The sequence below is a fragment of the Cylas formicarius genome, unplaced genomic scaffold (assembly GCF_029955315.1).
Source record: "Cylas formicarius isolate icCylForm1 unplaced genomic scaffold, icCylForm1.1 PGA_scaffold_4__25_contigs__length_36172078, whole genome shotgun sequence".
Lineage (NCBI taxonomy): Eukaryota > Metazoa > Arthropoda > Insecta > Coleoptera > Brentidae > Cylas > Cylas formicarius.
Window position 1 is genome coordinate 14,898,685 of NW_026844334.1, and position 23,565 is coordinate 14,922,249.

At 32.6% G+C, this 23,565-nt stretch overlaps 3 protein-coding genes and 1 long non-coding RNA gene across 9 annotated transcripts; all 4 read right to left on the reverse strand.

Moving 5' to 3' along the window:
• Window positions 1-208: 208 nt before the first annotated feature.
• Window positions 209-11,209, reverse strand: LOC132701509 (ethanolamine kinase 2). Of its 5 annotated transcripts, none has more exons than XM_060669481.1 (9): window positions 9,669-11,209; window positions 9,552-9,596; window positions 8,517-8,609; window positions 7,467-7,606; window positions 5,770-5,900; window positions 5,442-5,714; window positions 4,309-4,532; window positions 3,080-3,299; window positions 209-2,974 (listed from the first exon to the last, which is right to left on the reverse strand). In XM_060669481.1, the coding sequence occupies exons 4-9, from the start codon at window positions 7,593-7,595 to the stop codon at window positions 2,914-2,916; spliced, it is 1,038 nt and encodes a 345-aa protein (XP_060525464.1). In that variant the 5' UTR covers window positions 7,596-7,606; window positions 8,517-8,609; window positions 9,552-9,596; window positions 9,669-11,209; the 3' UTR covers window positions 209-2,913. The 5 variants fall into 5 exon arrangements, 4 of the variants coding, with proteins under 4 accessions (XP_060525464.1, XP_060525465.1, XP_060525466.1 ...); XM_060669482.1 differs by having other exon boundaries at window positions 7,467-7,691; XR_009618785.1 differs by having other exon boundaries at window positions 3,080-3,274; window positions 7,467-8,609.
• Window positions 11,210-11,362: 153 nt separating this feature from the next.
• LOC132701510 (V-type proton ATPase 16 kDa proteolipid subunit c) lies at window positions 11,363-16,009 on the reverse strand. Its single transcript, XM_060669484.1, has 3 exons — window positions 15,810-16,009; window positions 13,505-13,694; window positions 11,363-12,980 (listed from the first exon to the last, which is right to left on the reverse strand). The coding sequence occupies exons 1-3, from the start codon at window positions 15,889-15,891 to the stop codon at window positions 12,773-12,775; spliced, it is 480 nt and encodes a 159-aa protein (XP_060525467.1). The 5' UTR covers window positions 15,892-16,009; the 3' UTR covers window positions 11,363-12,772.
• A 908-nt stretch (window positions 16,010-16,917) lies between these two features.
• LOC132701508 (heat shock protein 75 kDa, mitochondrial) lies at window positions 16,918-20,508 on the reverse strand. Of its 2 annotated transcripts, none has more exons than XM_060669478.1 (12): window positions 20,260-20,506; window positions 20,119-20,208; window positions 19,749-20,062; window positions 19,540-19,697; window positions 19,120-19,466; window positions 18,885-19,068; window positions 18,614-18,761; window positions 18,441-18,565; window positions 18,194-18,381; window positions 17,909-18,140; window positions 17,266-17,338; window positions 16,918-17,111 (listed from the first exon to the last, which is right to left on the reverse strand). In XM_060669478.1, exons 1-12 carry the CDS (start codon window positions 20,360-20,362, stop codon window positions 17,010-17,012), a joined length of 2,064 nt encoding a protein of 687 aa, XP_060525461.1. In that variant the 5' UTR covers window positions 20,363-20,506; the 3' UTR covers window positions 16,918-17,009. The 2 variants fall into 2 exon arrangements, 1 of the variants encoding a protein (XP_060525461.1); XR_009618784.1 differs by having other exon boundaries at window positions 17,046-17,111; window positions 17,909-18,014; window positions 18,186-18,381; window positions 20,260-20,508.
• Window positions 20,509-21,161: 653 nt separating this feature from the next.
• On the reverse strand, window positions 21,162-22,369 carry LOC132701088 (uncharacterized). Its single transcript, XR_009618713.1, has 3 exons — window positions 22,319-22,369; window positions 21,996-22,176; window positions 21,162-21,933 (listed from the first exon to the last, which is right to left on the reverse strand). It is a non-coding gene; the product is annotated as an uncharacterized LOC132701088 (long non-coding RNA).
• Window positions 22,370-23,565: the final 1,196 nt, after the last annotated feature.

Sequence of the window (23,565 nt, forward strand, 5' to 3'; positions counted from 1 at the left end):
CATCGTTATATATTCATATAAAAAGAAGTATATTGATTCAAGTCTTCGCTCAACACTTCAAAAAACTGGCATCATCTTTGACTGTTTTAAATGCTCGTCAAAACTGAAATAATGCATTTTCATATAAAAAATTTATAAAATATAAAAAATTTAAAAACGTTTCTGTTTGTTTTAAATGTATTTAATAACTCTTTGATAATTTCGCCGCAAGTAATACGAGGGGTTTTAAACATATAATAGAGAACTTGAACAAAATTTGAAAAATGTTGCTTGTAAAAGTAAGTTTATACAATTAAAAGAACCACAGTTCACAAAAAAATAATTTTGTAGTTCCATATAACAAATATAAGCAATTAAAAATTATAAAATTTAAATCCTCTTTGAAAAGCGCTGTGATTGGTTGTGACGTCAATTCGCTCGTAAGATTCGCGCCAGCTGGACGCTAGCATAGAGAAGGTATTAAAAAATGATAACGCGTTCGTCTTGGTGGTTTCAATTTGAATTTTAGTCTTGATTCTGTCGCTTGCTTTTGTTATCTTCTTGTTATCTAGTCTTTAGTATTAGTTTATGGTGACATATTACATACAAAACACCGAAAGTTTTTCTTTTGCTGAGGCTCGCGGTATTAAAGCTAAAAGGTATGTTCACTAGTTGTAAGCCGATATAATATTGAAATCACCTTAAAGTTTTCTAGTTTTTAAAATTCAAATGGTACATGAAAGAAAATGTAAATCATTAAACAAAGAAAAAACAAAAAGGATTTTTTTAAACTAGTGGAAACCTAAATACTGATAACTTAAAGAATTCTACCCACAGAGTTGAGTCTCAAGAATAACATTTTAGTTGCGGTATAAATAATAGCAGAAATGTTGGCTTGGACAACAAAAAATACTCTAGCAACCATATAGGGTATAAATTTATAGAAGCCCTTTACAGGAACTTTTGAAGCCACCATGCAACAAAATATGTTGAAAAGTGCCATTCAATATACGCATGCGCGGCCACTTCAAATCTGGTTTTCATTGAATAAGATTTGTCGTTCCGAATGAACCTGTCACAATCTCCCGAGGCGCATCAATTTTTACCGTCCTTTTCGATTAATATATTAGTTAATACGATTTAGACATTCAACAAAAGATCAAAAAAGAAAACACATTTCGTTTTATATAGATCAGGATGCCATTCCTATGGAGGCTGCAATAGGATGGGTGTAAGGTCGAAGAGTTAACAATGTTTGCACGGTTAAGGCTAAAGCTACACCTGAGCATAATGTTAACATAAAATAACGGCTTTTATTTTCTGGTAAACGAATAAAAAAAGTTTATCCATCTGGTATTTTACGGGTTGTACTCAAACACGATGGCACGATTTGTTATATTGTTTTATGTTGCTTTCATTATGATCATGTAAAGCACACTAAGCACAAATACAAACTGGGGTAGATTAAATCCAAACACACCTTTACACGACCGTCGTTTAAAGGGAATAGCCGGGTGTCACAACTTGAATTATTTATAGCAACTTAAATATTGGATTTTGAGTTTTGATATTTGGTATGCGTTATTTCTATACATAAAAAATGTTCCCTATTCAGTTACTTATTCTTGAAGATTTTTAAGTTCCTTATTAATTCTTTGGTGTCACCGGTTAGTAGCATATTCTCGTAACATAGGAAAGAATTTTTTATCTGCCTCGCGGGGTAGTGGATAAAATAAAGGTTTCCAGTTTTGAAAAGTATTTGTCATTTTTGTATCAATGGATAAAATTATAACTTTTAAACCCATGACCTGCCTCTGTACAAATTCAAACACGCAATAATAAAAATTTCACTGGTGGAAGTTTATTCAACAAATCAGTGGAGGCAACACCTAAACATAATCGAAATTCAAAGATGAAAAGACGATTTAAAATATCGACGTTGCCACTTCTTTCTGAATATATTTTCATTGTCTCTTTAGATTTGGGACCATGGAATATGTGGAACTTTTTAATGTTAAAATAAATTAAACGTTCTAGACGGCAGATAGTAGTGCCCAAACGTTGTCAGATGGTGTCACCAGCGGCGACGAAAGTACAGAAAGCTCGGATGATTCAATTAAGGAAATTGAATTATTCCTACACGATCCGTCCGAGTCAACGTCCGAAAATATGTCGAACAAATTGACGACGGACCAAATTGCACAACTGGCGTCAGTATATACCGAAAATGTACCACCGCGTGTAAAGAAAATAGGAAAGGTCGTGGGAAAAGTGAAGATGAAGTCGAAAAAATTGGGTAACAAAATTGTTACAACCATAACGAAAACCAGCACCGGCAAGGATATTAATCGAAAAATATAGCCGTTTTAAAATAACTTTATTGGAACTATAAAATAAAATATTGATCCAAAATGCCAACAATTTCTTCTTCTAAAAAAATATCAAATTCAACTCGCCATAAAATTAAAACGTTGTCGAATAGTAACGGGAAAAAAACATTCGCCAAACTTTTGAAAAGTTCGATATGTTTTTAATAAATTTTGAAGTTCACGCCGAATATTTAGTAAGCCTTATATATTTTCTGCATTTAATTAACATACTTTACTTTTCCCTTGTACACTTCAAGGAGAAGATAAAAAAATTAAAAATATTTGTTGAAAGCTTGCCGCTTAACTGCTTAAAAACCACATTTCAGATAAATCTGCTCAACAGAAGCAAATATTTGAGCATCCGCACTTTTCTTCTAAAGTTTTAAGGTGTATTCATTATTGGTGCGTGTTCTCAAAAAGAATACAAGAACAAAATAAAACTTATCGACTGAATCGCGGAATCGTGTACTTTTTAGAGCCCCTTCAAAATTATTCGATTTTAAAAACATTTGAAAAATTATTGTCTATTTGTTTCTAATAAAATTAAAGTAGTATTCGATTTTTATCATGTCGCAATCAGATGCTCCTTCCTGCTAAAGTACTCGTCAAACCTTGTCTTAGCGTACCTGAAAACAAAATTAAAAATTGCCTTTTTTTCGTTTTCTAACCATAAAAACTTCGCAGCCTACCAGAATGAATGGTACATATTTCTGGGACAGGTTAATACTTACTTAATGAAATCAAAATCGATGTAGGAATGTTCAGCTTGGATGAGACCCCATATGCCCCAGAACAAGTGGGTCAGAAGCACGAATTTATTTACTATGACATAAAGCGAATCAAGCTCCGCCTTCGTCGGGATGTTGCCTGTAAATTCCACGAGATATGTGCTGAGCCAGTCCATTTGAAGAGTTTTACTCGGATATCTGGAATAATCGACCTCGTCGACTCCTGCCGTTACGAAATACAGGAAACGATGAGAACTAAAGTTTGCAGTGAAAAATATTAGAGCGATATTCTCTAAGTTCTTTTGTGCGCTGAGCGTTTTATTGAAAGAAAATTATGCTAGAAATATCAAAGTGCTTTTTTTATTCGTCCGTTTATTCAATACGTTTTATTTGTCCTCTTCCAAATGAACAAAAATTTAGAGCAAAATTGAAAAAAATCAATGCAACCATAAACCAGAAAATTATTTTAGAAAAGTTTCAATCAAATATGTTTCTTTGTATTAATTCTAAAATAATTTCAGATATTTTAAATGTTCCTAATTTTGTTTTTAAGTTCTCTTAAAGGAATGACAGCGTTTCTCGTAATTTCTAATTTAAAATTTTCATTCACGGTTCAAGGTCTTTCACTTCTTTTATTATTACATAGTAAAATTCAATTTTGTTGACAAATGCAACATTACATATTTAATAAACGAATTTCTCAAATTCTCTAAAAAATCTAAAACCGTGAAAAATAAAACAAAGATGAAAGCTTTTGACCGTTCACGTGCGTTCAGAGGTGCCGCTATTTAAAAAACTGGGAATATAAACTAAACAACCTTGTCTTAATCGAATGAAGCTTGTAGTGTATGATTTTTTAAATTTTAAATGAGAACAAAAATTTGTGTATACTGCGATTTTTTTTTATATTTATTAGCAGTTAGCAATCTGCAAACCCCCGATCTGCAAAAATTTGATCCAAAAACCATAGGATTCTGCATGAGGTGATGTGCAATAGCCGAAATCTAGAAAGTTTTTTAAAATAATTTATTATTATATATTTATGGTTTGGATATGGTGTGGTTGTAAAGGCTTTTGATTAGAATTTAAATTTTTAAAATAAAAATTTTACGGGTTAAAAATATTATGATCTATTCGCAGAAAAGAACAAACGAAAAGCCTGTGTTTTATGAGCGGCGTAAATTTGACGCTGCGATCAGAAGTATATATTTTAGCGCTGTCAAATTACTCACCCGCAAATTCGGCAAAGTGATTTGCGATGTCAAAAGCCTGGTAATTGAAACCAGCGTATTCGTAATCAATAAACGTCACGTGGTTCGAACTTTCATTCCAAATTATGTTACCCAACAGCAAATCATTATGGCAAAATACGACGTCATTGTTAAACCGGTCCAATTCCCTTCTGAGCAGCTCGAGTTCTTGGTTAATTCGAGACTTTGAAGGCAACTCCAAAAATCTGCAATGGGATCACAGCATTCTACAAGTTTGATAGTTATACAGTTTTATATCTGATCAAAAAAAGCAAGGTGTCCCTTTTACGAGTTAAATTAGAAAAAAGTTACCTTTTTTGACGACTATTCAATCCTTATTTATACATTGTTGCCAAATTCCTTTTTAATTTTTAAAATACAGGTTGATTTGTGAAAAGTCTAAATCTAATTAGTCCATTATTTCTAAAATTGGAAATGTTCATGACGCAAATCATTTATTTATAACAGTTTCCAGGATTAGGGTGCTATAAAATTTTTAAAAAAATTCGTAACTTTCCAGAACTTTCTTAAAAATCATTTCTTTCATTTGGTGGGCATTCATAGTACAATTCTGGTCCAGTAGTCGTGGAAAAAAATTAATGTTCTAAATATTAACTTTTTGCTTTGCACCAAGTTTTTCTTTAATAAAATTTGGCAAATATAATTATAGATTTTTAAATATTTATATAAATATTTTTTTAATCCATTAAAATTTTATCCGATATTCTGAAAAAATCAATCTTTTCAAAATTGCAAGAAAAGGTATCTGGCAACCAGTCACGTTATTATTTTTGTTTTAACTAATTTCTATTAAATAAAAAGCTAGGAATTTAATTTTATATCCGCTATAAATAGTTAATCTTATTTATTTAATCGAAAAGCAAGTAATAAAGTTATAAAATTTTCCACCAAAATTGACGGCACAAATCATAAGAAACTGGATATATCCGGAATTAATCAAATTAAATATTTTATATGTGGAAGTTATTTTTTTACTCAGAAATGGTTCGATGCAAAACGAAAAATTCGAACGAAAGTGGTAACAACCATGCATTTTAGTCTTAATTGGAACTCCTAATTTTTGTTAAATTAATCTTATTTCAAATGATTTTTACCGTTTTCGAGTTTCTTCTTTAGAAAATGCGTCCGGCACAGTATCCAGAAACTTTCGGGCTTTTTTCCATATATTGGCCTTGGGATGTTCTACACCGTCCACCTTGACCTTGTGCAATTTCGCCATATTCGTAGCCACCAAGTGATAGATTTCTGGCCTCCTCACGTTTTCCGTATTGAGAGTACAACCAGGCACGAATTGATAAGCCAACCCGTTGACGAATGTCGCATACAGACTCGGCGCCAACCCATATTTGTTGAGCAACAATATGTTCCTTAAATTTGATATAATCCTTTCGTTCAATACTACTGCGAATGGAGTTATACTACCTATTCTCAGCCTGCCGATCTATCAATAGGTCAGTCTTGTTCCCGTAAATTCTGATTAACACAGTATCGTCTTCTTCATAGAGCTCGGGAAGACATGCCACCAGGTTGTTCGTAATTCCATCTGTCAACAGCTACACACATTCATCCCTTCTACATTAAACACGTTTAATCAAGATATATTACTCCTCAAGAGAAATCCGTTTTAGAACCGTTTTCTCTCTTGGAGATTTTAGCAAAGACGAAAAATTGCACGTGCATCCCGTTTATTTTTGTTGTAGCCATCTTCAACAACCCCTCTTGACAAGAAGCCCCTATTTATTATTACCCTGAACAGAGTTTTTAATTCCGAATCCAAAAATGTAACCCTTTGAGAGCTTGAGAACTTTGGACAAATATATTTTGACAACCGCTTTAACAGAACAAATTCTTTTCTGCCGAACGTAATATAGTGGGCCTACAGTATTTTTGACACCATTACCTGTATCTTGCAAACTTAGATTTATTTATTTAATAAAATTTTCCTAGCCAATAATAATGACAGTAAATACTGGCAATTTTAAATGATTTCTAAGAGTTTTCAATTTATTGTATTAATTTGCTTTGTTCTCTTATATTAGATCATATTTAAAAATTGCAAATTCTGAACGTTTGAAATAAAAGATTAAAATTAAGGCTTCAATTATCCATTCATCCAATTATCAATTCGAAATTTGTATCCATCAAAAAGTTTATTTTCTTCTTACAATTTAATCATTCATATGAAAGTTCAAAATTCATTATGAAAGTGAACAAATAAGGGATGTATGAAAGATGCAGTAAGGTGGGTAAGAAACCAGAAGGGAATATAGAGACCACGTAGCCGTGCCATATGATTGGTTAGTTAAAATTAGAAGAGGAAAAACCCTTTATCCCTCGACTACCTGGACGACTAGGTGGTCGTCCAGGTGGTAAGCTGGTTTTCTGCATCCCAACTCCTCCTGAAAAAATATTAATGGAAACGCAGGCCTTAGCCCTAACGTAACAAGAAGAAGAAGGAGAAGTAATATTTTCAAATTAACAATGACGGGTAAATTGGGCGTAACTATTATTTCTATTTTCACACATTGTTAAAGCCTTCTTTGCAGTTTACAAGTAGGCTACTACATGTTTTTTTTAAATCAAATATTATTACGAATTAATTTTAACTGTAAAATTAAGCACGAAAGCTGGTAAAAATAGGTCTACTGATTAATTTATATTTGCTTATAGATTTAGAATTTACTCTGCGGCGATAATGAAATTGCGTTAACATCAATAACAATAAAAATCTTATTTTTTAAAAAACTTCATTAAATAGGTTACAATTTATTAATTATCGTTTATTGAGTTAATTTATTTAATAAAGTTGCAAAAAACAAAAAATGTTTAAAAAATGGGTATGTATCTTTGAAACTGTAAAATCTTGTGTCTACTCATTCGTTTGTGCGGGTCTTATGAACGGAAAAAATTTAAAAAATTATTCTCATAGGGTATTGACGCACTCATGGAAAGCTCGTCCACCACGGATACATAAATGTATAAGAAGTTTCTGCGTCGCTCTTTTGTAATAATTGCATCACATTGTAAACCATGTCATTATACTCTTATAAAATAAAATTTATATTGCAACAATCAAAAGGATTTTAAAACAATTTATACCCCAAATGTTAATAACTTACCTTAAATTTTATAGCCTCAGGCTTCCATTGTGGACGTATCACTTTCAGTACTTTTAATGAGTCGCTGTAAACGTCAGTTTGTTTGACCGTTACACCGATGTGAGGCACTCGCGAAGCGTTTTGTTCCATACCCTTCGACTCTGTTTATAGGTAAATATTTAAGAACACAATCACAATAATCCAACGTAGATGATATCGAGACGATGGTCGGTACGCGATGCAGCACTCAATACACCATTCATATGAATGACCACAGGGGAATTGAAATAATCATATTATATTAGAATAAAGCATCGCTAACAAGACTGTTTACAAATGGATATCTTCAAACGGAGATAAACGAAGCGGAATTTAATGGAATTTAATTCGAAATATTCACGACCTTTACAGTTCCGTTTGTGTGTTCTGGCAATTTACGTCGATTATTATCAAGAATACATGAATTATTTACTAAAGCGTTACGCGAAGCACCATTACGTGACTGATTATTATTAGTTATTTTCTTTTTTAATTCATAATATTTATTTATGCTTCAGTACTTTAATACACGATGTAATATTTTGCTTAAACGTCTAATGAGCTCGAGCATCTAATATATAATAACAAACTATCTACAGTGTGAAGTAAATTCGGTAAATCGAAGAATTTTTTCCAGAAATTTGCTCGTTGATTAATATTTTGAACTGCACCCTCTTTTGGTAAAAAAATATACAGCGTGTCCCGAATTTCCTCAAATGCTCAAAATGTCCATTTTCTCATAGACAATATCCTTAACTGAAAATCTTCTCTCTGAATAAATGAATAACTTCACACTGCACTACACTGAATTATATATTTGATTAAAATCATTTAAACGAAAAGAAACAAAAAATTTTATTTTCGCACGCTTACGTAACTTAATATATTATTCAAAAATATATAGTTATAAAAAAAAATTGGGTTGCTTTTTAAAAAAATAGTAGATGAGGTTGTCATATATGAATTTTCGGACACCCTATATAAGATTTTCTTACATCAAAGAGCTCAGTTTAAAATACGATGCATATTTACCAAAAAAACATTTTCTTTAATTTACTGATTTTTTTTCCAAATGAAGAAATTCCCACTGTTATGTAGTCAGCGTCAAGAGTTGCAAGCGTGTAACTGAAACGAAATATCAAAGTAGATTTTTGCATTATAGTGCAAATATTAAAACCTATGGCATGGCAAACAATGCGACTCGTCTGAGGGATCGGAGCACTGTGTATATATTTTATTTGGTAACGAATTGGTGCAGGTTTTTGGTTACAAATTTACTTATTTAATTGACACAATACTAAGGCGCACAGAGCAACCTTGAAATTGCCTTTTTGACCAACTTTGATATCGTATTAGTATTGATACTTTTTAATCGAAGTTTGCAAATGTGTGAGATTATAATATTATGACAGACTCTCGAGTGCCAGATTTTTCTCGTGTTGAAACTTGAAGCCATATATAAGTACGTGTCCCCCCAATGATAACGTATTCCGAGAACTTACACTTTTTGCAAAAATTTATATTATTATTTATTTAGATTCCAATTCCAAGCACACCTTTTGGAGATTTTGAAAGGTGAAGGTGAGGGATATAAAAAAAATGCATCTTAAGATGTAACTTAAAAAAAACTTAACTTATAAAAGTAGACACCCTGTATGTATGATTAGCAACACAGCAATTCTTGAACAGGTTTGAGATAAAACTTCATTCGCTCTGATAGATAATACTAAATATCCTCTAGTAAATAAACAGTCATTTAGTGTATGGATAACCACACTAACACCATTCCATTTGCAGCTAAGTTAGAATTTAAGGTTAATCAATAATGTATACGTCATTAACAACAATAGGTATAACCTCTATTTCACAATTGTGGCGTTAAGAATTCGCTGAATTGGCGATAAAGATATGTGTACCTGTTCGACTTGACCCAATAATCAGAAACTGAGTCATCAGTAATTCCCAGTGGCTTATTGTTTAAAGTCAATTTTAACTAACATTCTTGCCATGGCTAAGTTATTTTTTAAAAGTTAGTGAAAGCTTTAAAATGAATATGTTTTTACTTACCTGACGCATACTCAAGCGGGAAACAACCAGTAACCACTCATAGCTCTAAAAAAAATCGTAAAAAAATAACAATTTTTTATTGCTTTTGGCATACGCTTATTAACAAGTTTTACCTACATTTTTGTAAAATATGGTTTACCGGTAGTTCAATATCTGAAACCCGAGACAGCGGCGGGTAAATGCATGTCATGTTAGCGCATGTCACTTGGGTATTGATTTTCATCCTACACCCACATATTAGATCAAAATATAGCTTAACAATTACAGATTAAATTCATGTAAATAATTCCTCTCAGGAATGATATAAAAAAGATATTTTTCCTCATAAAGGTAAGCGTTGTCTTTTTGACAAAAAAGTGTGGGAACAGAGTTTTTCAAGCATTGCCAGTTCTTGATAGTTTTAAATTTTTCGGTTGATACACAAAAAAGTCAAGTTAAAAGTCTGCTGACGGATTAGGTATTGATAACAAAAAATTGATTTAAGTATTTGTAAAAATATGGAAATATAAAATAAAATTTGGCTTATTACTCGAAGAATCACTAAGTACACTCATAACCTTCAAACCATATTGAGACTTTTGATTAAAGAGGGCAATTCGCGAATCATTCTCTTAAACAATTTCCATGTTCTAATGAAATACCTGAAAATGAAGACTAAAATAAAAAAAAATCATTAATGATGAAGCATCATATCAAACATTTATACTTCCTACGCGCTTTTATTATACAGTAAAAAACGATGTCCATGCTACTTTTCATGAAAAAAAAGTAATGAGACAAAGTTGCTAGTCAGCTATGTGACTCTGTCCTTATCTTTGTTCTGTTGAAACTATAGACCTTGGCGCACCTTGGTTGCTCAATATTATATTTTATTGGTATATTAGTCTACAATTAGGCTTTTTGCTGGTTAGAGAAAGCATTTACACAGAGTTAATAACACCGTTGCTGTATAAATTTGTTGATATCCTATAGCGACATCTCTATTCTTGAGCCCAAACTACCGTTCTGTGCCAATTAAACTTAAATAAGAGAATTATTCATTCGCTTAGCACTATTTTTATTATTTATATGATATTGGCTAGTAGTATTTCGCACGCTTTTCATAACTCTAAAAACATTTTAGCGTTTTTGCCGTTACTTTGAATCAAGAGAATTCACAGCACAGCATAACAGTATTTAAAAAAAATAAAGCAACAAAATAACGAACGATCCATTCGGAAGCATCCTTCAGCTTTCACAAGTGAGGCTTTTCAAAATTTTGGCTTAAAAGCATACAATAGGCTCTCCATATATTGCGTTGAATATTAATATCATCCTATAATTACCTATTTATCCAGGAACTCAACAAAAATTTATTTTTTCTTTAGCTGCAGCTACTTCTTCCAATCTTAAGTAAGTTCACTCGGTATTACTAGGACTTTTACCATGAATATTAACATAAAGAGTTTTAAGTAACCCTATACCTTTTCAAACAGCTAATTAAAAAGATGTAAACGTACATTTTTAGAAGAAATCAATTATTCATCATACATTAAGATATCAAGGAACTATTTTCCTCAAATTTAAATGTCACATGACACTTTTTCAATACCTAAAAGAATTAGAAGTTCCTATCACTTCCAGAAACTTGTCAAGTAGCCTATTTGTTCAATCTGTAGTCCCTAAAGGCAGTCAAATGTAACAAAAAACAAAACTTTGGTTAAACTATGTGATTAAAATAATTCTGGAAAGAACAGTTAAGCAAAATGACTATGACATCAAATACGGGGAAATCCTATAGTCAAATCAAGGTTGTAGATTAAAACACACGGTGAGTAACATTAACAAAATATGTTGTATTGATTAAAAACAAAAATACGAAGTAATACTAGGCTAGCGGGTAATATTAGCGATAGAATATTACTTCGGTTACATCACAACTGTTGTTTCTCTTCTTAACTGTGTTTGGAAAAATTACAACATCCTTATATGGCGGGAAATCAAGCTCATAATTTTTTTTCAGCTAAAACCTTTCAACAAAAACAACAAAGCCTCTCTCATACTTACTACAATGTATTATATCGTATGTACATAATCGAAACGCACGAAAGCGAGACAAAATGAAAAACAAAAATCGATAAAACAAAAATTGTAATGGAATGTACAAATTATTTATTTTCAACACAATAATTTTGCTGTTCCCTTCATTACAGAAACCGTTTTATGTTATAATAATACTCTACAATGGTTCAAATGCCCCTGTCGTCTATGACCACTCAAGAAACATGACACACTTCTATCGATCTCAAATAATATACTATTGTATGACAAGAGACATTGCCAAAGCTATTTTAACCGTTGAATTTTACAATGACTGCGGATGATCGAAAACAAACCAAGAATATACCATCATGGTTTACTGATAGGGACAACAAGATTGCGACTTGCACGTAACTGATCGACAATGCGGCAACCCTGTTTTCCGCAAAAGACGGGCTAACACAGACACAAAACCACTGATACATCGATACGCTGTTATTTACATGATTTTAGTATATTGTGGATGCTTTATAGGCTGGATACAATAAGAAATTAAAGAGCCCCATCTAAAGCAATATAGTTTAGGGTCGCGCGGGGCACGAATCTTGAAAAAGAAAAAAGGAGAAGATGGTATACTACACTGTCAAAGTCTAAATTTATTTCTACTCGTGTTTGTGTGTAAAACATAGCACAATCTGAAAACAAAAAAATTGAGATTGATGTGTGAAATCAAAGAAAAAATTAAAATAATTGAACCTTACAGTCACCTAGGTATTCAACTTATCTTATGAACAAGATGTCTTTGATATGAAATTAAAAATAAATTGTGCTACTCTTTTCAAATCTAATCAACATGTGACTCAATAGAGCCACCTTAAATATATTTTATAGTGAAATAAAGTAACCTAACGACTACAACTATACAGTAATTTAAGAAGTAGACCTTCGCGAGCTGACAAAACTTTACTTGGTGGTTACACGTATTTACACGGAGATAGAATGGATACCGTTGGTTTCGGTACCGGCCACCATGTTCGCTACGGTTTGTGGTTTATTTTTACATAATTTTTTTACACATGGAAACATTAATAACTAAAATGACCAAGGGCGGTTGCACGACAACGGTCCAACGACAAGGAGAGATACAGGACGAGGACTGAGGAATTTCGAAAAAACTTTTAATATAACCACAAATGACGATTTTAATTTTTGGTGTAGAGGAAAATGGCGACGATGAGACCATAAAGACCTAGTACTTCGGCAAAAATGAGGATAAGGATCATTCCTACGAAGAGTCTGGGCTGTTGCGCAGTGCCCCGTACCCCTGCATCTCCCACAATACCGATGGCGAAACCGGCCGCTAAACCGGAGAAACCTACCGACAGACCTGCGCCTAAGTGCACAAAACCTCTGAAAAAAGAAAAACAATTGATAAACAGAATCCGCATTTCAATAAAAACCGAAAAAAACAGATTTTTAAGATTTTTTTAATACTATTTAGGATCGGCATGAGTTGATTTTTCCATGTTCTTTTGCTTTACACAATGCTATTGGCAAATTAACAATGATTATTATTTTTGCTATATATAATTATTTACACAGTTTATTAGACACCCAATATGGTGGTACCATGGGAAGAGTGTAAAGTTAGAGTATTCACACAACCCTGGTTAGTCAGATGATGGGCAGTCTGTTGTGTAAGTGAACATATATGTTAACCAACTGAGGGTAATAACATTAGTTCACTATCTTCCTTTAAAAACCAAGGTGTGGGTGCTAGTATACGTTCCATTTTTTTAATTTAAACGTTTTTCTCAAAACCATAACACATTTAGTTTGTAGGTAAAATTTAACTGTGTCGTTAAAGCCCACAAATAAGAAATCTCCCTCTCTGTAGTATATTCTGCTGTGTATTTTATTTTCATTTTACTTACTTGAATAAACTGTAGTTGGTCGGATTTTCGATGTTACCGGCGATAAGTACAGCTATGACCAGGCCGTAAATGGCAATAATACCCGCCATGACGACGGGAATGATGCATTTCATAATCAGCTCTGGTCGCATTACCGACATGGCGGCAATACCGGTCCCCGACTTGGCAGTTCCATAAGCGGCTCCCAACGCTTGAAAAATAAAGGATGAGTTTTACCCAACTCGATATTCCATTTAAAAGTTCCCCAATTGAACATTGATTATGAAAAAAATAGTGCGAAATCAACAGCAGTGCGTGTATATAGATAGTCGAGTAATTCAGAAACTCTGGCCAAATTAATTGGTCCTGGAAACTGTAAGTTATCTGTTTCATATATAAACAAACAGTTGTTACAAGTTAAAAATAAAGTTCTCCTCGCCGTCAAATGTTGCTTTGAAGTAAATATCTACCTGAAAATATTAAAAGGTAAACGAATGTTGTATGGTTTAATTTTACCGTTTAAACTTAGGTTAACATCTAAAGCTACGACTCTTTTTGGAACGTTTTTACCAATGACAAGTTATTTCAAAAGCTAGACGATTTACAAAACATTACTATCTTAAATTAAAAATTAAAGAAATTTGATAAATATATAGTTGCAAAAAATACCATAAATAATAAATAAAGACAACTTTTAAAATTTACAACAATTTAATATAATAAAATTTAAAACCGAGTTAAATTATCAGTTTTTTCCGGACATATCTGGAATTTACGAGAAACGTTTTTTTTGCAGTTTTTATTCAAAAACGATTATAATTTTGTATAATTGTAACTTTTTGGGCCTGTAAGCAATAGTGGCAAATTATTGCAATCTGACATTTCCTCTAAGTGACTACCTTGAACTTCAACTTTTAAAATTGTTTTATTAACTAAGAAGCCATTGACTTGATTTTTTACTACTTTTCGCACTTTTACTTTATTTTCATTATAAATACGGATTCATTATTATTATAGGAAATGTAGTGCATATTTTGATGTACATTCTTCTGATAAGTATATATATTCTTCATTATTTTTTTCTTACTTATTTTGAGGTGTGTAAATTCTAATAAGATTTGAGTGCACCTCCACCACATTTAATCTCAAAGAGAAGTGCTGCAAAGACTTGATAAGTACTTTTTTAAGAAAGTTTCCTATGAAAAATTACACCCTTTATTTTCAACGCCCTAAATAGTTTCACCTCATCGAGATATTACCAGTGGCGGAACGACTGGCGTGGAATGTGTGCGAAGTATATTTCTGCAAGTATACTTTACTATTTTAAGAATTAGAATTATTTATTTACGTGTTTAACTTGGGACAAATAAAATTTCTCGCGTAGCACATGATAAATTCAACAAATCACATGCTTGGCCTTATCAGTTATAATCTTGAAATTCATTAAAATGAGATAAAATAGTTCCAGCAATTTCTCCATTTATACTAATTACGTTGAGATTTGCTAAAAATTCTTAATAATTAAACCGCAAAGCTTGTAATGCTAAAAACTGACAAATTCACAGATTAGCGTTCGGCACTTATGCAATGTTTAACAAGCGAAAATGTTATAACCGGCAACAATAATTCATGTGACTGGCGAAGGATTCTTGGTCACATGATTCGGCACAGGTACTCAACAGAGGAAAACACCCACCTGTTTCTCGGTATAAGTATTTCCGGAATATCTTTGGAAAAAAATGTATACAAAAGCCATACTAAATTGCATTTTGGACATTTGCCATACAATTAAAAATACTAATAGTAAACGCACTTGAATTGAACATCGCCTAAGTTTTAGACAAAGAAAACTGCATTATATCCAATCGTAGTACTTATAATTGGTTTTTTTAATAAATAGGCAGTAATCATCAGATCGAAATACGAAAAACAAAATGCGGGTGGGTCAAACAAAAAGCATGTGACCGACCACATAACTAATTAAAAATGATAATTCTGTTAATCAACAAAACGCCAGGAACATAATTCATGAAATGGGAGTCATCAAAATCATGAGAGACAACATTGATTTTGCTCCCGTCAAAGGAACTCGTGAATGTGAACTCTTAGCATATGACTCCGCGCTACGCCCATGAAAGATACAAATAATAACCCTATAACGACCGTAAACCCCCAAAATTCCACATCCAGGGATTAACCTATATTATTAAAATGCGTAATTAAGCAGTTAGATTGAAATAGAAGTGAGAAAACGTAAATCAAAAATTTCGAAAGCAAGGAGTCCTCGACTAATCGATACCGCCAGTAGCACGGAATTTTTACTTACAACTAAATATGATTGCCGACGCTGCTCCCATGACTCCAAAGAAGGGTCCATATACAGGGTTAGTTTCTGGAAGCTCAGCCATTGTTGCAGGTATTTAGAGAGTATTTACAGGTCAGGACAATCTGTAAAGCGCACAACACTCGACGGAACCAGCGAACTCACTGACAAATATGGCCTACACGACTGCCACCAGCAAGAATGGGTCATATGACGGTATGAAAATTTCAGGTGGAGTGCGGGCAATCGCTTGATTGCTATTGGCCGGTTTCGAGATTAGCAACGGCAGCGGGCCAATGGTATCGGTGATGAGCGTGAGTTCGTGACGTTTCAGAGCTGGGGACGTCTACGTAATTGTCAAAAACGGGATTAAACAAACAATTTTTAGGTCAAAATGCGGTAATAAAACTTCTTACATAATGCGATTCTGACGTATTTGCTCAAGCGGGCGGTTTTCGTTAATTATTCTACATCTTTTAAATCACATGACAAGCAAATTTCTTCACATCCGGGCACCCTTTTTGAGCGGGAATTTTAAATATTGATATAAAGTTTTGGAGCCGGTTTCAACTTATGTACTTGTACCGAACGTGTGACAATACCACTTGATTGAAACCGATCACTTTATCAGTTATTGGGAAGAAGCCATTTTAAATTTTAATGTTATTCAAAAATATTAAAATAGATCACTGGAAAATAAGTGGAAGGAATTTACTATTGGACAACTTATATGATATGATTTATGAAAATAGAGAAATATTTATTTATAGTGCACTTATAATCAAAAAACAGTGGTTTTATATTAAATTTTATTATTCGTAAAAGTGCGCCTTTTTAAGAATCCCCTCACATTCATGTAGGCACATACATTGTCTATCTGAATAAAGAAATCAAACTTACACGACAATAATTTTTAATTACATTTATTAAAAATTTAATTAAATCTTTTAAAATATTTCCTTTCAAAATCTATGGTTGCCATTAACTTCGGGTTGATCTGACATATAGTTAGTTTATCATGTTATATGACCCTTTGGCAAAGTTCCCTTCTTTTAGTTCTGCAAAACATAGGAGGTGCAGTAAACTATTTACTGCCAAAGAAACAATACACCAAGAAAAATTTTAATATAAATGTAGTCTTAAACTTACACTTGGAATTATTTACATAAAACTAATATAAAACAATATAATTTTTAATACAATTTAATGTTTATCCAATGCCTTTACAAGCAAATCGTTCATACTAGTCAACAACACCCTGGGATCTTCAACTAAACCTGCACTTACCATGGAATTGGCAAACAGCTGTAAAAAAGAAACATCACCTGTGAACGTAGTAGTAATTTGATGATTACAAAATTAAAAAAAAAGTTTAATTGAATTAAATTAAAATTAAGTTTAATTATATCCGAATTTGTTAGTCTTTCGTTTGAATTTAAATAAATACCATGGAGCTTACCTGATTTGCAAGCAGCTCAGCCAACTGTGGATCGCTGTTTTTCAATTTATGTAACTTTTTTATTATTGGGTGCCTACCAAACAAAACAACGAATAAATACAGGGTAGACCGAATTATAATCGAGAAACAGCATATTCAGCAAATGAAGCAAGTGAAAAAGTTCATAAAAAACCTATGTCCTGGAACGCTTCGTTTCAGAGATACGGATTTGCCTTTCAAACTTAGCATAGATAAATTTGTTTTTGTTTAACCAGTGGCATTCATGAGACCGATTTAAATAATTAAAAAAGTGGTGCCACAATGGTTTATCGCGATTTTATTAATTATTTTAGATACTCTGATCCAATAAAAATGATCTCATCAGTTATTTAGCTAAAAAAAAACCTTTTTGAGAAAAAATATTTATTTTTGTTTGCATGTCTAATTAAGTAGACATACCTACCTACTTTTTTTATTATTTCAATTAATTAAACGAGTCTCACGAAGCAAAAAACTTTTTTTTCCAATATTTCCACACATCTTTTGTATCTTCAAAATGGAGCAGCTTAGGATATTTGAAGTTTTTTACTGATTTGTATGTGCTCAATATGCAGTTAAAGCTTCTTCATTATAATGCGGACCACTCTGTAAATATAAATATTACCTTGGGTTTATTTCGAGTTGCGGCTGCAAAATAGCATAACGTCTGTCTTCGGACAAACTATGACTTTGGGTCTTGATAAAATGTCTGGCGGCCGCCATTTCTTCAACTGTAATCACACAAGGGTGATTTTCTAATCTGGTCGTCGCGTTTACAGTCACTACTTTTCCACTCAACTTGCTCTTTAACCAGTCGGACAACTCATTAATTTCGCTACGTTTCAAACTGTCATCGCCTGCTCAAAAACAAGGTGAATTGGAAACATCTCCAAAATTCTTACCACATTACTCAAATTTGTTAAATCACTGGCAGCTTTATCGTCCCTCATGTCTTTTTCTACAGATATCAACTTATGGCCTTGAAACTGTTGAAGTTGCATTAACACTAGCTCGTCGTAAGGCTCATAGCAGAACAAAACTTCTTGCGATCTCTTTTTCAGTGACTCATAATAAGGAGAAGCTTCTGCTAAAGTCCGACTAAGAAGAAAATTGAAAACTTAACACCACCACACTTATATATTTTTATTACTGCTCACCTCGGTGCCGCCAAATAAAATATGTCCCTAGAATCTTTAGCACGTGAAATATAGTCTGTTAAAGTAATCTTTTTATCAGATTCTAAGTGGGATGACTCAAAAAGCAACAATTTCGCTGCATTTTCCTACAAAATAACTTTTACATAAATATATTAATAAAGAATAACAGCCACCTTTTCCGCTTGTATTGGGGTAGTGATTATGCCTTCCTTAATAAATAATCCATAATCCTGATAAAATTTTTCATATTGCTCTTGGTTTTTCTTTAACTGATCATGAAGAAATTTAATGACTCTTGAAGTTAACACATCTCTTAGCTTTCTATAAACAAATTATAATACTATATAACTTAATAAACTTTTAAAGAAAAATCAATGAAAACCAAAAAATTTCGAAAATATTATAAACATCAATTGGGCAAAAAATTTATAATGAGCCCTTTACCTAATCAGATTACTATCCTGCAATAATTCCCTGCTGAGATTTAAAGGAATATCTTCAGAATCCACAACACCTTTAACAAATCTAAGCCATTTGGGTAGAATATTGTCTGTATGACTTTTTATAAGTACTCTTTTTGTATATAAGGCAACCCCTGAGCCTGTTTCTCTGGACATTTCAAATAAACCTTAAAAAAAATCCAGAAAATTCTACTTTAGTTGAATACACAAAATCACACCTGGTTTTCCCTCAGGAAAATATAACAGTGCGGCTATGGACATTGGAACATCAGTTTTGTAATGCAAGGTGTACCTTGGTACATCATAACTTCCGGAGATAAACTTGTAAAAGTCTATATGCTGCTGGGTTGTAACACTTTTGGGATCAGCTAGCCACACAGGCTGTATTATATTCGCCTTTTTTCCATTTAAATAAATGGAGCTTCCAATAAAATTACTATATTTTGTGATGATTTGCTTGATGGTGTCTTCATCAGAAAATTCGCGACAATCCGCTTTCAAGTGCAGGACTATTTTTGTTCCAGGTTGTACTCCTTCGGCATTTTGAATTTCATAATTTCCCATCCTAAAATACACACATTAGAATGTTTGAGTTAATCAACATGTTGCCATATAAAAAAAAATTGAAAATAAGATACCCATCTGATGTCCATTTCCAACCATTTGGTTCATTAGGTGACCTAGTGTAAACCTCAACCTTATCAGCAACCATAAAGGAACTATAAAAACCAACTCCAAATTGCCCAATTATACTTTCTTCAGCAGTTTGTTTGGCTTTAAGCTGCTCCAAAAATGCCTGAGAAAGAAAGGCTATAAATCTGTTGATTCATTTGTAGATATTGCATACCTTAGAACCAGATTTAGCTATCACTCCCAAATTTGAGATAAGCTCATCTTTAGTCATACCAATACCTGTGTCCTGAATTGTAAATGTTCTATTATTTTTGTCAGTTGATATGTGAATTTCTAAAGCTCTATCTTTATCTTTTATGTTTCCACTCTCTGTATCTGACAATGATATATATCTAAATTTCTCTAATGCATCACTTGCATTAGAAATTAACTCCCTAATAAAAACTTCTTTTTCTGAATACAAAGACCTCGCTACAATATCTAGGAGCATTCGAGTTTCCGCTTGAAACTCGTGCTTTGTGCTTTCACCTAAAAATATTTAGGAATGCAACAAATTAACCAATGTCAAAAGTATCCCTATCTACCTATCGGCTTTTCTGTATCTTTAATTATTGAATGATAATCTTCTTCTTTGGTGGCTTCAGAATGCTGAAACCGTACGGGAAATGTTTTACCTACAAAAATATCTGCAGATTTCAGTAAAGACAAAGGAACAGTTAATTAACCTGCTTGAATTATTTTAAGATTATTTCTGACCATACAATCTCGTCCACTTTTAAAAAGAACACTTTGGGCGGAAAGTTTTAGAATTCTACCGAGTCTAGACATTGTGAATTAACAGTGTAAAAATTTTTCAGCCGCGTATTTTTGAATAACTTAAAACTTTTTCTTTTTGTTCTGTTTGGCTATTTGCATGTGGTAAGGTTAGGAGCAGAGTTGTGTCAAACGCGATTGATTCGGTAACTTTGATTCAATGACTTCAGAGCATCGAGCGACGAATCCTGCTTTTTCGTAACGATTCGATCACCTTGTTCGCTCTCGCTGCCGCCCTGACCGATCTAAAGTTTGAAGTGACGGATTACAGAATAACCGATCGACCGACCGTACCAAAACAAATCGAATTCGCCTTGTGGAATACGATTATTTGACTAGTTTAAGATTTAAATGCATGAATGAGTCAGGCCACGGAAAAGGAGTAAGGAATGGGAGTATTGTTATAATTATTCGGTAGATTTGCTTATGTGTTGACTTGAATATTGAATGAAATATGTATTTCCACAAAGGTATTTAATTCAAACAAATTAATGTATTACTCGTACAACCCAATACGTAGCACCTATTTTAATAAAATCATGATGAAATAAAAAGCAGAACAATAAACATTATACTAACTAAAACAGCAAACAGAGCATCTAGACACAACAATAATTGAAATTCAAATGAATCTGAATCGGTCGTTCGGACTATTCGAATTTAGTGACTATTGCCGCTTATGTTGGCAACAAAATGTATTGAAATGAACGATTGATTGAAATGTTCGGTCCTTTTCGAAATCATTCACTGTTTGTTTGGGTTCTCGTAAAATGAACGATTGACACAACACTAGTTAGGTGCAGAGGAGGTTTATATCAACGTCGTAAAAGTAAGGATGAATAACGAACTCGACAAAAGGTTGTGGGTTCGATTCCCACCGGGTGCCTTGGTTATAAGGTGGACGAATTGCCTCATGAAACAGTAGCCAAAAAAAGCGTAAAGAAAAAAAAAGACCTTCAAAATATGGCATGGAGTTTGACCATTTCCTGAAACGAAATAAAGAAGATTAAAATAGTTCCTGCTTTCATAGCACAGAATACTAGAGAGCATAATGAAGATGCTTGCAGACTCAATACGAAACGTGAAAAATGAAAATTATTTTTTTACTGAATAATATTTTGTTTCAAGGTGTTCTACTATTTAATTTTCCTAATTTTTGTCAGTTATATATCTTTTGCGTCTTTGATTTGCAGGGAGCTATGGAAGATACGTCAAAGCATACCTTACCAATAAAAAATCTACCCTCGTAAAATGTATTAAAAAATGTATTTAATTTAATGTTCAAGACAATGTAAACAAATTTTTAAAAAAGCTTAGCGCGAAACCATACAGAATAAACACAATATAAAAACAAAAAATATAAACATAGCAAGTGTTGGTCCATCGAATTTTGCGGTTGTTTAGCGTCTGCAACAGCCACCGGATTTAACATTCCTTTTAGGAGGGCAACAATCGTCGCTAGAATCGGTGTAGCTAGTACTGTCTGTGTACGAATCGCAACAGTCGCTGCAGTCGCTCGAATAGTCAGAACTGTAACTGGAATAGTCGCAACCTCCACTTTTACACACATTTTTTTTTGTTGAAACCTATAATAAAATAATTTTCGATAGTTCGCAAAAGAAAAACATAATTATTGAAAAACATTTACCTTTCCTCTTGTACTTTTTGCAGTTTTGGACGTTCCTTTAACGGCCTTCTTGTCGGAGGTTTTTTTAGCAGTTTTCTTTTTGGGCGGGACGGACTTTCTTGAAGGCCGACATGGCCCGCAAGAGCCAGAAGGTCCACATCCACGGGGCATGTTGGTGTTGAATAAATTTAATCGATAATATCTATAAAAATTTGTCTGATTTACTATCTACATAAAAAAAAAGAATTACATATCGTTTGAACAATGCAAAATATCAAAACAATTAAAGTAACAGAGAAAATTAAATAATTCTCAATTGCCAATTTTTCCGGCTACCTACTTACCCAAATCGGCAACAACTTAACGCGTGACTTCCAAATTTCTTAATGTTCTCGAAAGGAGTCGGCACCAGTTTTTAACAGCAGTGGTGACGTTTTTTTTTAATTTTTTGTTCATAAAAACTCAAATAACATGAAATTTATTTCGACAGTGTAAATTTAAACTAATAATTCAATAAAAACATACACACGAGGTTTAAAATGAAAATCAATTTATATTTTTGCTTTTAGAGAGAAATATTACTAGGTGTGACTTATTTTTTTATTGCATTGAATAATAATTATTGTTTTGGAGTAAATTTTTCTAGCAGTCCTCTATTTAGGAAAACGTATCTGATTGGAAAATGTCTTTAAGACTTTAGTGAAGGAGAAAAATTTTAAGAAAATACTTCAAATAAATCTACTTGATGAATAGTGGGTGTTTCACCACATGGCTATACTAAATAAATATTTTAAAAAATTATAATAGAATTTCTAATTTATGGTGAACGTGCAAGGCCATATAGTTTTTCATTTTTGTTTTTCCTTTTCAAAACTGATGCACGAAGGTTATTTAAAAGTGCAAATCTATTTCAGGTTTAACCTACATGTTTACAAATAGTTGGTACTTATATTATTATAAAGTAAATAATCAACATAAATATTTTTGGGTGTTGCACCCAACTGTAAAGAAACGCAACACTAACTAGGTAACAATCAACTAAAATAACTAAAAAATTGCGTTCTATAGTACAGTACAGAATTTTATGAACGACTAATGTCTTGTATATTATATACAATGTGTCCCAGATTCGTTTCTCTATACAGAGATCTCCGTTCTTATTATCCCTACAGCAAATGTTAAATGATTTTTTTTTACGGAAACTTAGTGCATTTGATAGGCTGCTTCAGATTTACGATCGGTCAAATGGTTTGGGAAATATCGACGAAAAACCGCTACCAAAATGTGACATTGTTAAGACACTTTGTTTAAGACGAGGGAGATAGCGTGTATGACATGTCTCAATCATTTTTTGTTATCTCACAACCCGCTCTAACTTTCATTTTTCTTATATTCACCATTTTTTGATTTTTGGAAAGAGCGTAAAATTTCCAATCCTGTGAAGTCTCACACGTGCACAATAGTATGTTATACTATATACTATTAATTATTAAATTATAGCATATTATGCAACAAATGCGGTAAACGGCATTAGACACGCAAATTTATTTGGCACGAGCGGAGCGAGTGCTTAATAAACGAGTGGGATAAA